The following is a 16,508-nucleotide window of genomic DNA, read 5'->3' on the forward strand; positions in this document are numbered from 1 at the left end:
TTACTGAGTCCTGATTATGGACCTAGACTTAAAGCCAGTGATTTTGTGAATAACAAGGAGGTAAGTAGAAGATGCAAATCCTGCCTCAAGAAACCTCTAATGTACTTGGCTGGGCAAGATGTAGAGACACATGAAACAATTTAAGAACACAAGATATTTCACATTAAGAGTAAAACGCAGGTAATCAGTGGACATCCACCCCAAACTAAAGGTCACCATCACGATGGTGCTTTGTGTTTAGTAAACATTAATATTTGTTACATAGTGAATAAATAAAATGCTCAAGAGAAGAATATGTAATATTCATAAATGCCAGTACAATTTACTGATTTCCCCTGCCCACCAGTGATAACCTGTAGCCATCACATTTAAATATTTTTAAAATATAAAAAACATTATTTTATGTTGCTTTCAAAGAAGCAGCATGGATTTTCAGCCATCTAAAATGAGTTTCTTATTTCAGTTTCTTCAGAAGTCACTTAGCTCACTTAAAAACTCCCATCAAGCTCTCTATATTGCTGCCTACATTGAGAACAGGGTATAAGTGCTAGATCTGTGGCAGAAAATATATTCTGAGGTGTTAAGTGTCATATTTATTTGTGGTTAGAGGGAAATAAGTTAAATGAAACTGTTTTGTAGCAGGTAGTCACAGTGGTAAACTTGAATTTTTTAGGAGGACAGTAATCACAAGAAAAAAAGATGGGTTGGTCAGTTTTAGAAACAATATTATAAGAGGAAAAGTAGATTTTAGAAGGTGATATAGTTTGGCTCTGTGTCCCCACCCAAATCTCATCTTGTAGCTCCCATAATTCCCACATGTTGTGGGAGGGGCCCTGTGGGAGGTGATTGAATTATGGGGGTGGGTCTTTCCCATGCTGTTCTCCTGATAGTAAATGGGCCTCACGAGACCTGATAGTTTTAAAAACGGGAGTTGCCCTGCACAAGCTCTTTTATTTGCCTGCTCTCATCCACTTAAGCTGTAACTTGCTCCTTCTTGCCTTCTGCCATGATTGTGAGGCTTCCCTGGCCATGTGGAACTATAAGTCCAATAAACCTCCTTCTTCTATAAATTGCCCAGTCTCGGGTATTTCTTTATCAGTAGCATGAAAATGGATTAAACAGAAGGCAGTATGCAAAATGGTTGGTGTCAGTAAGAGCCATGTTAGAACTTTGGCTCTGGTACTTTCTAAGACAAGTTTCTTAATTTCTGCTAGGTCTCTGCTACTTTATCTGTAAAACGAGGTTAATAATAGAATCTTTTGTATTTGGGGGAAAATTCAGTGTCGTCTAAAATCCTTAGCAGAGTGCCTGACACATAGTGAGTCAGTGGTTGGCTTTGTCTATATTGATAAAATATTTGTCACTGGTACCTAAGCAAAGAGAAAGCCTTTGACACAGGAATCCTGAAATTTTCTTATGAGAAAGAAGAACATAACTTCTGGACTGGAAAATTTTTATGCTTTTAACCTTCATGCAATCCTAAGATAGCTCTAAAGGTGCTAACAACCTTACATGAAGAATATGTCCAAAGTTTCCATAAATCCTTCTAAGAAGGTACTCTGTACTCACTAATGTAGTGCTTCCCCTAGATGCACTAAGCCACTTCTAGGGGAAGTTCATAGAGCATGAGAAGAAAGCTTAATGGAATAACCAGAGCTTTTAATAAATTAGGAGTTAGTGTTGTTAACATGCTTCATAGCATTGGAAATGTAATGGGACAGTCATTCATGAAATCAACAAAAATTTAATTTGTTTGAAACTAGAGAATTCTTTTTAGCAAAATATAAATTTTAATATTATAAAATAAGTTATATTTTATTTTGCTTGTGATTTTCATTTTACACAATTGATATACTACTACATGTATTTTCCATTTTGCTTAATTTTTCTCTCAATTCTTACGTTTTGTAAATCTGTCAAGCTTGATACCTTAAAGATCTAATTCATTCAATTTAGTTGTTGTGTTGCATTTCAATATATGAATATACCATGGTTTATTAATTGTCAGATTCGTATTAGTTAATAGTTATTTGCTATTATAATAATTCTGTGCAGTAAATATATTTATTTCTTTATACTTACACACGAAAATTTATCTAGGGAATATATCCAGAAGTGGAATTGGAATTGCTGGCCTGTAAGTTTATATGCATTTTTTACTTTCAGTTGTCAGATTGTTTTTTAAGATTGCTATATCAATTTTTTTTTTTTTTTTTTTTTTTTTTTTTTGAGACGGAGTCTTCCTCTGTTGCCAGGCTGGAGTGCAGTGGCATGATCTTGACTCACTGCAACCTCCTCCTCCTGGGTTCAAGCGATTCTCCTGTCTCAGCCTCCCGAGTAGGTGGAACTACGGGTGCACACCACCACGTCCAGCTAATTTTTGTATTTTTAGTAGAGATGGGGTTTCACCATGTTGGCCAGGATGATCTCGATTTCTTGACCTGTGATCCACCCACCTCAGCCTTCCAACATGCTGGGATTACAGGCATGAGCCACCGCACCTGGCCACTATACCAATTTTTATTTCTATTTCCAGTATATGAGTGTTCCCTTTTCCCCACATTCTTGTTACCACGTCATATGATCATTTTTTTAAAAGTTTTTTATCAATCTAATGGGTGGAAAATGGCCCCTTTTCTAAATAAACAAAGTGTACTAGGTATAACAGGATTGATCAGGTATGGTGAACATTTGGTCATTTGTTATATGGATTGAGTTTCAGTTTCATATCTTGCTTTCATTACCGCAGTAATCATCACCTTCATCACTACCACCACCACCACCATCATAACGAGTAATAAAAGATTTATTGGTTGCTTATTATGTACCAAAGCTTTGGTTTTGAACTCTACATGTATTAATTAATCCTCACAGAAACTCTGTTCAGAGACTCTTGTTGGCTGTATTTCACAGCTGAGAAAAGTAAGACAGAGACTAAGTAAATGCCCTGTGTCACATAATCATTAAGTAGCAAAAGAGCAGGAGTGGCACCCAGAGTCTCAGTTTACATCTCAGGCAATCTGGCCTCAGAGCTGTGTTTAACAGCTCTGTCTTCCTGAATTTCATTCTTTTTAAACCTATGTGTAAATCTCAAATAGACTGCCATTTTTTTTTCCCCCTACATAATGATCTCTGAAGCAAACATATTCTGTAGTTGTTTCTTTTCTAGGCCTCCTTTTTCTTTCACTGTGTTTCTGTTCTCTGTTCAGTGAATAAGGAGTTTGGTTTCTCACTGCTGTGTCATTTTGGCAGTTCTGTCTTTGATTATCGTCTTCATTGTTTTAAGGATTTACAACCTTTACTTCCAGGGAAAGTATTTTGCTATCTGTGCCAAACCCTATGAGACCTAAGGTGCTATTATCCAAAGGTTACTTAACCTCTCTGTGTCTCTTCTCTTTGTAAAATGAGGCCGGTAAGAATGTCTACCTTATAGGTATGACATGAAAATTAAATGAAAGTATATGTAACTTACTTAGAGAATAATACTGAAGACATGGTAAAACCCTTAGTAAGCATTTGCTGTTACTTATTTTTTTTGTATTACTCAAGAAGTCATAAGAATCACTTTCTAATTTGCACCAAATACGAAGAGCCCTTGGAGACATTTTCTTTCCTTCCTTCTTTTTTTTTATTTTTTTATTTTTAAGAAAAGAGTTAAGGAGTCCTACCTATGTATTCTGGATTGTTAAATATGTACACTTGTGGCTGAACTTACTATATGTAAAATGTACTATATGTGCAATGGCTAAACTTACTAACTCCTTTGCCATTTTGCCTTTGGAACAGCTTCAAGAAAACAGGGAAGGAACAGTTTTAGTGGCTCATGCCCGTAATCTCAGCGCCTAGGGAGGCTGAGACAGGAAGATTACTTGAGCTTAGGAGTTCCTGAGCCCAGGACTTTGAGGTTGGAAGTCAAGGCTGCAGTGAACTATGATCATGCCACTGCACTCCAGCCTGGGCTGCAGAATGAGACCCTGTCTCAAAACAAAAACAAAAACAAACAAACAAAAACAGGGAAGGGTGGTGGATGTTGGTTCTTTTCTGTTACAGAATTTCTGGAGTAAGAGAAAACAATGAATAGGATTTTAACTAGTTTATTAACAAAGATTTTATAACATCAAGGATCATGGTAAGATCCTTTCAAACTAAACAGGTAGAGTTTCTAGAGTTATAGATTTGCAGTCAAAAAAAAAAAGTTACTGGCCAAAGGAAGATGTGCCTCAGCATCTGCTTTCATTTCACCTGGTTCCCGTCCTCTCCTCTCTGTGGTACTCTTTCATCCCCAGCCTCTTCTTACCTCAATCATTTTGCAGGGGTCCTTACTTCAACCTTTTCTCTTCTCTAGGAGCTCCTTAAATGTCAGTGTTGAAAACGTGTTGGACAGTGCTATCTTATCCTACTTAATGTCCAACATTGTCTTCCTTTGTGCAGCATGGAGCAGATTGCAGGGCCTCATCATCTCCTTAAAGTTCTGTTTGTTCTGTTTTCCTCCAACAACCTGAGCTCTGACTCATCTCGGCCAAAGACCTCACTGCAAATCACCTTACTCTTTCTTACATCCTGCCTTTTCACAAGATGCATGTGCTTTAAATATACTCATAGCTTTTATAGCTATTTGCGGTTATTACATATGAGTTCCTGTCTTTATTTTGTGGGTATGGGAAATGTATTCAAGGCAGAGGAATTAGCAAGCCCCAAGGCCCCAAGTGGGGAGCATGCCAGATGAACTTAAGGAATAGTGAGGAGATGATGTGGTAGCTAGAGTGGAGAGAGAAAAGTACAGAGCCCACTGCAGGTGTATTAAGTCCGTTTTCATGCTGCTGATAAAGGCATACCCGAGACTGGGCAATTTACAAAAGAAAGAGGTTTAATGGACTCACAGTTCCACGTGGCTTGGGAGGCCTCATAATCGTGGTGGAAGGTGAAAAGCACATCTCACATGGTGGCAGACAAGAGAAGAGAGCTTGTGCAGGGAAACTCCCCTTTATAAAACCATCAGGTCTTGTGAGACTTGTTCACTATCATGAGAATAGTACAGGAAAGACCTGCCCCCATGATTCAGTTACCTCCCACTGGCTCCCACCAACAATATGTGGAAATTGTGGGAGCTACAATTTAAATTGAGATCTGGGTGAGGACACAGCCAAATCATATCAGCAGGGGAGGTTGGGGAGATAGTGAGAAAATCATATCCTGTAGGATTTTGTCAGTCACTGCTCTTCATGTCCTGACTGTTAGTGACCACGTCTGCCTTGGCAAGAATGACTTCTTCTACAGAGGTGACTTTCTGACATAGTGTCTGCAGGAGCGTTCTTTCCTTTGATTTGGTTGCTAAGGTTAGAAGCTACTATCTGTTTAGCAGTAGCTGAATTTTTTGATTGCTTAATATATGTAACACTAAGATCCAGTAAAATCATCCTTTTACACTGGTATGTGCTACAGCCTGGAGTATGAGTCCGGTTTTACTTATAACAAATTATTTTCAGAAAGACATTAATATATTATTAGATTCCACAAGACACATAATTGAGAAGGTAAACTATCTTGTTTTACTACTAGTAAAACCTTAATAAATTGAGCAAAGTAATATTTGTAAAAATTAACATATATGACATTTTATTTCATTTTGTTAAAATATTTTTATTATTGTTTTAAGCTGTCTTAACCATTTTTACATGTACAGTTCAGTGGCATTAAGTACATTCACATTGCTCTGCAATCACCACCACCGTCTATCTACAGAACTTTTTTCAGCTTGCAAAACTGTAATTCTATACCCATTAAGCAACAACTCCCCTTTCTTCTCTCTTCCCATCCCAGGCAACCACCTTTCTACTTTCTGCCTCTATGAATTTGGTACCTTTAGGTACCTTATATGAGTGAAATTAAATGACATTTGTCCTTTATTTTACTTAGATGGCTTACTTCACTTAGCATAATGTCTTCAAGGTTTATTCATATTATGGTATGTTTCAGAATTTCCTTCTTTTTTAAGGCTGAATAATATTTCACTGAATGTATATAGTATTTTATCTACTCATTTCTTGATAGATAATTGGTTTGCTTCTACGTCTTGGCTATTGTGAACATGGGTGTATAAGTATTTCTTTGAGATCCTGCTTTAAATTCTTTGGTTATAATACCCACAAGTGGAATTGCTGAATCATATGATAATTCTATTTTTAATTTTTTGAGGAACCTATATACTCTTTTCCATAGCAGCTGCACCATTTTACATTTCTACCAACAGTACACAAGGGTTCCAAATGCTCTGCATCCTTATTAATTTCTGTGTGTGTGTGATTTTTTTTAGTAGGTAGTAGCTATCCTGTTGGGTGTGAGATGGTATCTTATTGTGCTTTTTATTTGTATTTCCGTAATATTTAGTGATGTTAAACATCTTTTCATGTGCTTATTGGTCATATATATATATATTCAAGACACCTGCCTGTGTTTTATGCCATTTGTTTTTTGTTGTTGTTGTTGAGTTTTAGAAATTCCCTTTGTATTCAGCATATGAATCCGTTATCAGATATGTGATTAGCAAATACTTTTTTCCTTTCTGTTGAGAGTATCATTAATGAACAAAAGTTTTTAATTTTGATAAAGTACATTTTATCTATTTTTTCTTTTGTTCTCTGTGCCTTTGGTGTTATATGTAAGAAACCATTGCCAAATCCAGTATCATGAAGCTTTACCCTTACAATTTTTCCTAAGAGTTGAAAATTTTATTTATTTTTTAGGGTGGAACTCTGGAGAGAACCAAGCAAATCCTTAGGCATCAGCATTGTTGGTGGACGAGGGATGGGGAGTCGTCTAAGCAACGGAGAAGTGATGAGGGGCATTTTCATCAAGCATGTTCTGGAAGATAGTCCAGCTGGCAAAAATGGAACCTTGAAACCTGGAGATAGAATCGTAGAGGTACCCCACAGTGAGCTTTCTGTGCTAAAATTTTTCACCTGCTCCATCCTTTGTACCAAGGGAATTGTCATCTTCATACTAGTTACTCAACCCAGCATTCGAGTAAAATATGTGTGTGGTTAAATTATTTCTTTTTATTTGTTTATTTTCATACATAATTTTCTCTTATGTATATAATGACAGATTATATGTTTTGATATAGAGACTGGTGTTTGGAGATAAAGCCAACCATTTAAAAAAATTGGCTCCAAGGTAAAATAATTATGTTCTGTTTGAAAGAACAAAGCACAATTCTCAGGGAAAAAATTTGAATTAAGATTATATGGACATACAATGTATGTATATGTACACACACAAAATGTAGATATAATTAAGTTATTAATGAGGTTGTATTTCAAGAAATACTTTATTATTATCATTTCATTGCAGATAAACTTTGTTGGATGAGTGTGTGTGTGTTTTTTTTTTCCCCAAGTGAGTCTGTTTTAGTAAAATATTTAATACTGAGACCTCAGTTACCTTTCATGTAAATCTTTCTTAGTCAAAGCCAGGATCTCGCTCCTTTTCAGTGCTGTGTTCATCAATGAAGGCTCTGTGTGTGTGCCTGCGTGCATGTGTGTGCACATGTATGTGTATTTTGTTACGTGTTAGAAGCATGTCAAGTTGTGTGTAATCTCTTAATTCAAAGCAAAGTTCAATATTTTAAATAGACTCTCCTCTCATAAGTCACTCATTCATTTACTCAACAAATATTCCTGGAACAGCTGTTGCATTCCAGGTGCTATAACAGGCTCTGGGCATCCCACAGTAAACAAGGCACTGTGCCTGCCTGCCAAGTGGGACAGACTTGACAAGTAATCAAGTCACTTCAGAACAGTGTGATAAATTATTTGATCAGGATAAGCATAATTTTATTTAGAAGGATACAGAAAGGAGTACCTGACCCAGATTTTCTGAGTTTTCAGGATTTACAGAGTAGACTAAAAGAGACAACTTCTAAATAAAGATAATTTTATTAACACTGTAATGACCATTATATTTACTTTATACAAGTGACTCTCATTTTCTAAACCCATATAACTTACACATTGGAATACTTTAATTGTTCAGAAGAAGATTATAACATATCAACCATGACTTTAAAATGAACATTTTGATGATTGATTGATTGATTCCTTCATTGACTGACTGTCTTTGAGAGCCTTAGATGGAAGAAGATTGGGACCTGAGAGAAAACAGGGACTAAGTCCTTTTTTTGATGACCATTTATAAGGAAGAATGATGGGCTTTTTCTCTCTCCTGCATTCTTTCATTAGATGATATCTTAGAACTGTTTTAACAAACTCATTTATGTAGGACACTACCTAAAATTTCACATTTTGGATTATCACTAGGAAGTTTATTTTACGCATACCTCACTATTAAATACCTTTGACCTAAATAGAAGAAGAGATTTTTTTTTTTTTTATAGACAGGAAAGGTCATAATTTGCTCTCAAATGTTGTTTAAATATATTTAAAAAGTTAAAACTCCCCTTTAAAATGGAAAAGAAAGAACTTTTTTATGCATTTTAAAATACTGTATGCAATTTAGCAATGATTTGTGCCATATTGCAAGGGCTTTTCTAGTATGTAGGAAGCCTCAGTCCTCTGTAATCCCAAGGATTCTAAAGCGTGTCTCTACTAAGAGTTTCTCAGAATGTACTTAGACTAGGTGAGTGCAGATCTGCAAATCATTTCATTCTGAGAATGGAATGCTTTGGACTTGAGGAAAGATAATTAACATCCTGTTAAATTTTTCCATGAATGGAATATATAGTAGACATATGGTAGACGTGAATACTGACTTTTGTTCTACAAAAAAGTTAGAAGCTATTTTAATATGCACTGAAAAAAATATTGTCATCTAAGTATCAACCTGAGGGAGGTTTTTATCTAAATCTATATAATTCTTTTAAAGGTGGTAATGTTCTGTGCAAAGATCTAATAATGTTCTTTTCTAGAATTGTGTCCACTGTGGGTTTACTCTTTTGTTGTATATATCATAACATGGTAATTGGAAATGATAAAATGACACTAACATCCTATAGTTTTCTGATAGGATTAGCATTTGGCCTTTTACACTATTTTCCTTCTTATTCATAAAGTGTGTAAGCTGAGTTGATCATTACTCAGGCAAGCCATGATCAACAAAATTTATAAGATAACTTTCATTGTCAAACTATGTAAGAATTACTAACAAATAAACATAGTTTCTTAGCTTCCAGCTCCTGTCGTATCTACTGTAAGGACTCTTTTGCAAAACTAACCTTACCATTATCTGATTTTTCTGGATATCAGATTTTTGTTTTGAACTTCAAGTTTCCTTGTACAGAGAGAATTACACAAGGCATCACCCCTTACTTCCCAAACCACCCTATAATGTATTAGAAGAAAATTAGTGCGGTGACTTTCATGATGAAGACAGTGCTGCTAGATAGTTCCCTCATATTATTTCGTTAATGATACTGATTTTTTAATTTGAAGGAGCAGCTGAGCAATGTAAGGAATGAAGAAGCAGAGCCTTCATTTCAACTAATTATGACTTGAACTAATTATTGGAGACAGAGATATATGTGTCCAAAGCAAGGGACCACAAGTCTGCTGGACAGACAGAATGTTCTGCAGCTTCACATGTAGTCTCAATTATTTTTGATATTAAAACAGATTTTCTAGGAGTCTAACCAAGTACCCCTAAAACTCCACATCCACACATTTTTTTGTTGTTCTATAGATTCTTGAAATGTTAAGCTGAGGCCTTCCATTGCAGGTGGATGGAATGGACCTCAGAGATGCAAGCCATGAACAAGCTGTGGAAGCCATTCGGAAAGCAGGCAACCCTGTAGTCTTTATGGTACAGAGCATTATAAACAGACCAAGGGTAAGCGAACACAAAGGGCAAGGTAGGCATATCCAAACAGTGTTCAACTTGGAATCTAATGTATCAAGGGCCAAGTTGTCTGTATGAGCAAAGACAGTGATTTTTCAAATCTCAGAAGACTTGTTAAAAGTTTGTTTTGCTTTCTCAGAAATTGAGTTATCCTGGAAATCCCTTCCACCATGTTTAATAAAGACTTTTGAGGTCTGTTGAATATACACAGAAGTAGGATTTATCAGTATCTCTAGGTATCTAGATGGTTAATTATTAGTATTCATTTTAATCACAAAATACACAAATTATTAAAAGGAATGTGGCATCATAATTCAGATTAATCATCGGTGATCTCTAGTGGAGCCCCTTAGACGCCAAATAAATGACATTTTCTCGAAATTTATTCTCTAGACAGAATCTCCTGCTTATGCAATCCCATAATCATCTGTGAATGATCTTTCATGTATTTGTGTATCCCACTGAACGTTAAATTTGCACAGGGTAGATTTGTTTACAACTGATTTCATAATTACTGTACTCTAGCCACAATCACTGTGTAGCTCTTCATCACTGTATAGCTATTGGTGGACAGAAACCTACCAACCCATTTTGCCATCAGTCACTACAGGTAAAATAGCTTTCAAAAACATTTTAGAAAATGTAAGTTACATTTAATGATTGTTGTTAACAAAAATACAGAGCAAGGCTTTGGATTTGATATGACTTGATGCTGAAGATGAAAATTATGCCAAGAGTTTAAAACTGTTTTTTTGACTCCTTCTTTGTGCCTCATGGGAAAAAAAAAAAAAAATTCACATGCAGCAGTTATTAAGCATATTGGATTCACATACCCCTTTGAAAGTTCTTTAGAAACATACATATCCATTCAAAAATTGCATGCCATTTCCTAGATGTCCTGAAGCACTTACAGGCTCCTTTTTTGGGTTTAAGTTAACAACCTCCATCATAGTGATTCTCTTTGAATTACCTGCTTACTAGTTTTTAGGGTTGGTTGTCTTTAAAACAAAAATATCAACATATGTGAGGGAAGTTGAAGGTATCATCTGAAACTTAAAATATGTAATTTTACCTGCAAAATACATTTAATTTAACTTGTAAAGTTAAGAATTTAAGATATTAGGGCTCAGTTTAACTTCTGAAATTAAGAATTTAAGATATTAAGGTTCAAATATGAAAATAACCAACAGCTCTTTAGATGAACTCTGTCAAAGTAACTTATCAATATTCTATGCATGGACTGTAAAGTGACCAGATTTATTTTACTGGCCCTTCTGTTGTGAAGACAGGTGTAACTCTGTTCCAGGTTTACTGTAAGAGTGAATCTAGTAGTTTTTAATGTAAGCACTTCAACATCTGCAATTTTTAATCATTCAGTTGTTTATTGTTAGGTAATAATTATCCATTCGGAAAGAAAATTTGCCAAATGGTAGGGCTGCATCATGCTGCATTCTTTACAGAACTATTCTATTTGTTTAAATAACTATAAATCATTTTACATTTGTTTCCATTTGTGTGTTAAACATAGACACAGCATAATGATGTTAAATGGGTGTTTAAGTTAAAGCCATTTTTTGTGGGTGGGTTTTAGTGCTTTTTTTTGTTTTATTTGTAATTTACAACTTTTACATCATTTGGGACAATACTATAAATTGCTGAATAGTGATTCTCAATGTTGCTTTAAAAACTTAAAATTACAAATATTCCTTTCAGTGTCAGGCACATTTTCCAATGAGCTGGGAAGATCTTGTCTCATATACCTGGAAAATACTCTTATTTTACTCTCTGAGGTATAATGATGCCTGATTTTATAGCAGTTGTTCCAGGGTAAATCTTGTTATAAATGACGTATTTAGTCAAGTCATACTTATTTTGCTTTAGAAAATTAAAATTAATTTTGCATTTAAAACGAGATATATTTTGTTTCAATGATTTACTTCCTTATGGAAATAATTAGGTCTCCAGTAATCTAAAAGGGACACTCACAAATGCACATACTTAAAAGTCTCTTACTGATAATTGTTTTTATCTGTAGTTGTAGGATAAAGCTCCTAGGAAATCTTAAACGTAAGGTGAAAAGGCAGTCAGTTGCTTTGGCCCTTAGGCTCTTCGCGAATCAGAAACTTCCAGAAGTAGCCCTGATAATTTCACCTGTATGACCCTTCACAGAATTCAGTCTGACCGCATTTTCTCACTGAAAGGTGGGCCTGATTTAATATGGACCAGAGAATGTTTTTGTCTTCCCTGTGCTGCTTCGTTGTTAATATTTCCGCTTTTCTCAGCCCTTGAGACTATAAACAGAAGTATCATCATTGATTTTTTAATAAGAAATAGTTTGTTTCTAAAAATCTTTTCCTAATAATAGAGTAATCTACCATTGTATCTGCTGTGCCTATGCTATACTTTTACACTTTGCTATCAGGGCCAAATTCTAATCCTCTAAGATCTGCAAATTGAAAAGAAAACAAAAGTAATAAAAAATTATAAACTAGAGCTTTCTTTAAATATTCCATTTGTTGCTAGTTTTGTTTTCTAGTGTTCTACAGAATTATACAGTACACTGGAAACCTAAAAGTCCCATGTATGGAGATTAGAAATAATCTCCACCTTCCATAGCATTGAATTGTTTTGGCTAGGATGTGTTTGTCACCTCTGCCTAGTCATTTCTTCCACCTTAATAAATGGTCATGTGTCTTGGTATTTGTGATCTTCTCTTTTGTAAAGCAGGAGTTGACATTTTAAACTGAAAAGCAGAGAGAAAGTTGAGATGAGCAGAAATGTCATTGTGCCCATTTCTTTTCCTGTCTTCCCTCTGTAGGAAAAACATTGCAAGAAGAGCAGATTGAAAGGGTAATGTGGCATAAGCTTTAGTGCAGGCATACTGAGGATAGAGTCTTTCCAGAGTGTTCTCCCATACAGGGTGGTGTCACATGACAACCTCTCCCTATACTTGACGCCTGCCAGTGGGGCTTTTTTATAGAGAGAAGTAACACAAACATTTAATTGGAGCCAAAATGAATTTTAAATGTCTGCAATTTCCCCTGAAAGATACAGTCAATAAAAGAAAAAGATAGCGGGTGTGAAAAGAAGGAGAAGAATTTATTGTGCTAAGGAAATTACTTTTTTTTTTTTTAACTATGAAAATGCTAAATTCTATCTGGCAGTCATCCTGGCTTTAATATGTATTTTCAACTCTAACAGTCTGGCTCAGGGCTTATTACTGGCAAGCCACAAAACCTCTGAGAAACACTGTAAGGCAGGACTTCAAATATTGTCTAAAGCCTCATAAATTCTCCATTAAATTTATTTAAAATATGAATCTCCATGTTCCTACCTCCACAAAAACTGGGCACAAATAGAGAACACCACTGTACAGGAGTTCATTTTTTAATAAATTATTGATTTTTTAAGTTAAAAAACACAGTTGCTCTGAAGCACTGTCAATATCAAGTCAAAATATGAAAGTTTCCTTACTGGGAGACAAAATAAAAGAATAATGAAGGTTACCAATGAACTAGCAGACCAATTTATAATTTGCATTCTAGACAGATTATTTTAAAAAAGCATATTTAGCTTTTAGATGTAAATAAAAAACTTGTGTGGTTTTAATTTTGAACATGTTTACTGATATTCATGAAACGTGTATTAATATATAAGATGGGCAAAATATATGTGCCTCTGTTAGTAATACTGAAGTCATTGAGCAAAAATAAAAGAAATTTGGAATCACTTTGACAACTAGTCTCCTGTGTGGTTTGTGACCTGATTTAGACTCAGGTATAGATTTAGGTCATCAGAAACAAATCTTTAGTTCCAGACTGTTTTAAGATGTTGCTATTAATGACTGGATCTGATAGGATCTAGTTTCACACAGGCAGTTCTTTAAATCAGTATGTGCTTTGCTTTTAAAACTGAGTTGTTTTCAATACATTTCCTTTGCGTTCAGCGCCTCTTATGTTTCCTTTTAGAAATCCCCTTTGCCTTCCTTGCCGCACAACCTTTACCCTAAGTACAACTTCAGCAGCACTAACCCATTTGCTGACTCTCTACAAATCAACGCCGACAAGGTTGGATAATGCCCATTGTCTTGCTGTTGGTTGCCTTTTGCAAATGTTTTGTTCTTTGTTATTGCTGTGTCTTTGTCCCAGTTCACTATTTACTACATTTGGGCAGGAGAAAAAAAAAAAACCTTCAAAGCTGTTTGGAGTGGGCATGCAAATCCTTTCTTAAGCACATTTTCCTGCCAGAGAATATTTATTTTTATTGCTGAAATTAAATGGCCCTTCTGAAGAGTAAGGGAGAATCATGAGTCCAATGCTTTTCTTTCATTTTGGTGTGATTTAAAATTTCTGATATTTAAATTTTTGTTAGTTGCCAAATGTGTGATACGTTCACACATAATTTCTTTAAAACCATGTGTTGATTTAAATCCTTTTCAGACTTCTACAAGGTGATCATAAAAGCTCTTCCATGAGTTAATCACTGCACAAATAATTGTGTATGTGTACATGCAGGAGTCTATTGAATATTCATGAAGCATGCCCATGTAATTGCCTGAATCAGGAAACGTAACTGTTTCAATGCTCGTAAATCTATACTTGGATCTTCTCATTTTCTGATGAAATTATAAAACCAAAATTGAAACAAAAATTTACAATAATTTATATACCATAATTTAATCATGAAAAGGAAGAAAGCAGTCAACAATTTTTTTTCAGGAAACACTTTATGAATATTCATCAGATTTCCATGTTATTGTAATAAATGCCATGTTATTGATATGGATAACCAAAGGTGCTATATCTGAAGCAATATGTTTTCTATTGCTATAGGAATTACAGAATTCAAGTAGAATTATCTTCTATTGTTCCCCAACTAACCCTTTTGCTCCCATACCCTTTAAGGTTTGTGTCAGTGTGGAATTTTCGTATGTGGGTGTGTTACAGTGTGCTTTATGTGTGTGCTGTACTTGATGTGTACATACACGGCATGGAGTGATTTCAAGTATACATTGCATTTTTGACAATGAAGGCTAAGCAATCTTTGTTAAAGAGCTATATTTTCATGAATACCTTTTAAAAAGTGTCACTAACAAGGCAGATACATGATCTTGATGAGAATGAGGGTGTCAGGGATATGAAAATGTAACACCTGATTGCCCCTCAAGTAAATAGAGGCTTATATTGGTTTTACTAGTCAGGTAGGTTTTGGTTTACTCACAGTATGAAAATGTTGTGCCTGAGATCCCAGACAGTTTTTCAGATAAGCAGGTTTTGTTTGTTTGTTTGTTCTTAAAATAACAGCTCAGAAAAATTATGCAGCAAGATCTATAAAATGTCATCTTTAGATTTGTTAAAATTATGGGAAGTTTAAATTAGATTTTGTTCTACTTTTTAAAAATGGAATGGACTTAATCAATGCTTGATAACATTTTCTGTTGTTACAGAGAAGTAAATTTTTTTAGCCAGAAAAATTCTAAAGTGCATATATTGCTCCTTTTACTATGATAATGAAACTTGATTGGATCAAATGAGGGTTTTGTGTGTGTGTGTGTTTGTTCGCTTTTATTGGTATATTATTTATTGGTATATCATTTATGGCACAGCATTTGGGAAGATGACAAGGGTTCCATTTACATTAGTAACTTTCATTTGTTTGTCCAATGACGTATAGACTGTACATTTCAATATAGCAGATTCTGTAATCTGATACTTAGGCCCTTAAATCCCTATCAGTCAGCTTTTTGCTTTGCCAGAAATTGAGTGCTTTCTGAATCAACAAAGAAAGGTCACATTCAGTCTCAGATAGTTCTAGTGTTAGATATCTTTTTAGGTATTCTAATTCTTGGCACCAATAAATAATTGCTAAGTAATTTGTGCATGTTTATCACTTAATGTATCCTTATAAGAAGTCAGTTTTAAAAAAATGTTTTTCTAGATATAAACATACGTAATAAAACATTGTATCAGAGGAATTCTTATGCAGTAAAAAAGTAAAATAAAGATATATAGGAAAACCATAGGTTCAAGGCATCAGGGACAGCTTCGTAACAAGGTTAGAACTTTAGCTGGATGTCCCTGACCTTTGAGTTAGGTACTGTCTTACTTATGCAAGTTGGAGGAGACATCATGATATAATGGAAAGTGTACTGGATTAAGAGTTAAGCAAAAAGAAGTCTAGTACCACTGTTTGATTTGAAACAAAAACTTTCACTTCTTATAGCCTCAGGTTCAAAAGGTTTATTCATCTGCAAAATGAATAAAATGAACTCAGTGACTTAAAGACCTTTCAAACTCTTAGCATTCTGTTTGATCATCTATAATATTAGGTTGGTGCAAAAGTAATTGGAGTTTTAATGGCAAAAACTGGAATTATTTTTGCAATATAAGAACTTGATGATACCAAGTCCTTTTTTTTTTGAAATAGGACCTATGACCCTAAGTGACAGCCAGTATGCTACGCTTTGGCTTTCTATTAAGGAGCCTCTGTGTTTCCTCATTTATCTTGTGATCTGCCTTGGCAAGGGAAAGCTGGTGTTCTTAAAACCATGCCTCTCAGATCCGAGTGTGTGCTCTGTGCTAACAAACTGGCTCCCTGGTAGACAAGCCTACATGTGTGATACTTGCTGTCCTGGATTTGTTAAGAGAATCATGTGGAGA

At 35.0% G+C, this 16,508-nt stretch overlaps 1 protein-coding gene across 4 annotated transcripts in view; it reads left to right on the forward strand.

Moving 5' to 3' along the window:
• The window catches only part of MPDZ (multiple PDZ domain protein), a 145,546-nt gene that overhangs the window by 92,791 nt on the left and 36,247 nt on the right, over positions 1–16,508 (forward strand). For 2 of the 4 annotated variants that reach the window (XM_011967898.1, XM_011967897.1), the window contains exons 24-26: positions 6,744–6,921; positions 9,730–9,840; positions 13,818–13,916. In XM_011967898.1, coding sequence (XP_011823288.1) covers positions 6,744–6,921; positions 9,730–9,840; positions 13,818–13,916 — 388 coding nt within the window. The remainder of the gene's footprint in view (positions 1–6,743; positions 6,922–9,729; positions 9,841–13,817; positions 13,917–16,508) is intronic. The other 2 variants (XM_011967899.1, XM_011967900.1) reach the window with 1 other exon arrangement.

This window comes from Mandrillus leucophaeus, unplaced genomic scaffold (genome assembly GCF_000951045.1).
Source record: "Mandrillus leucophaeus isolate KB7577 unplaced genomic scaffold, Mleu.le_1.0 Scaffold818, whole genome shotgun sequence".
NCBI lineage: Eukaryota > Metazoa > Chordata > Mammalia > Primates > Cercopithecidae > Mandrillus > Mandrillus leucophaeus.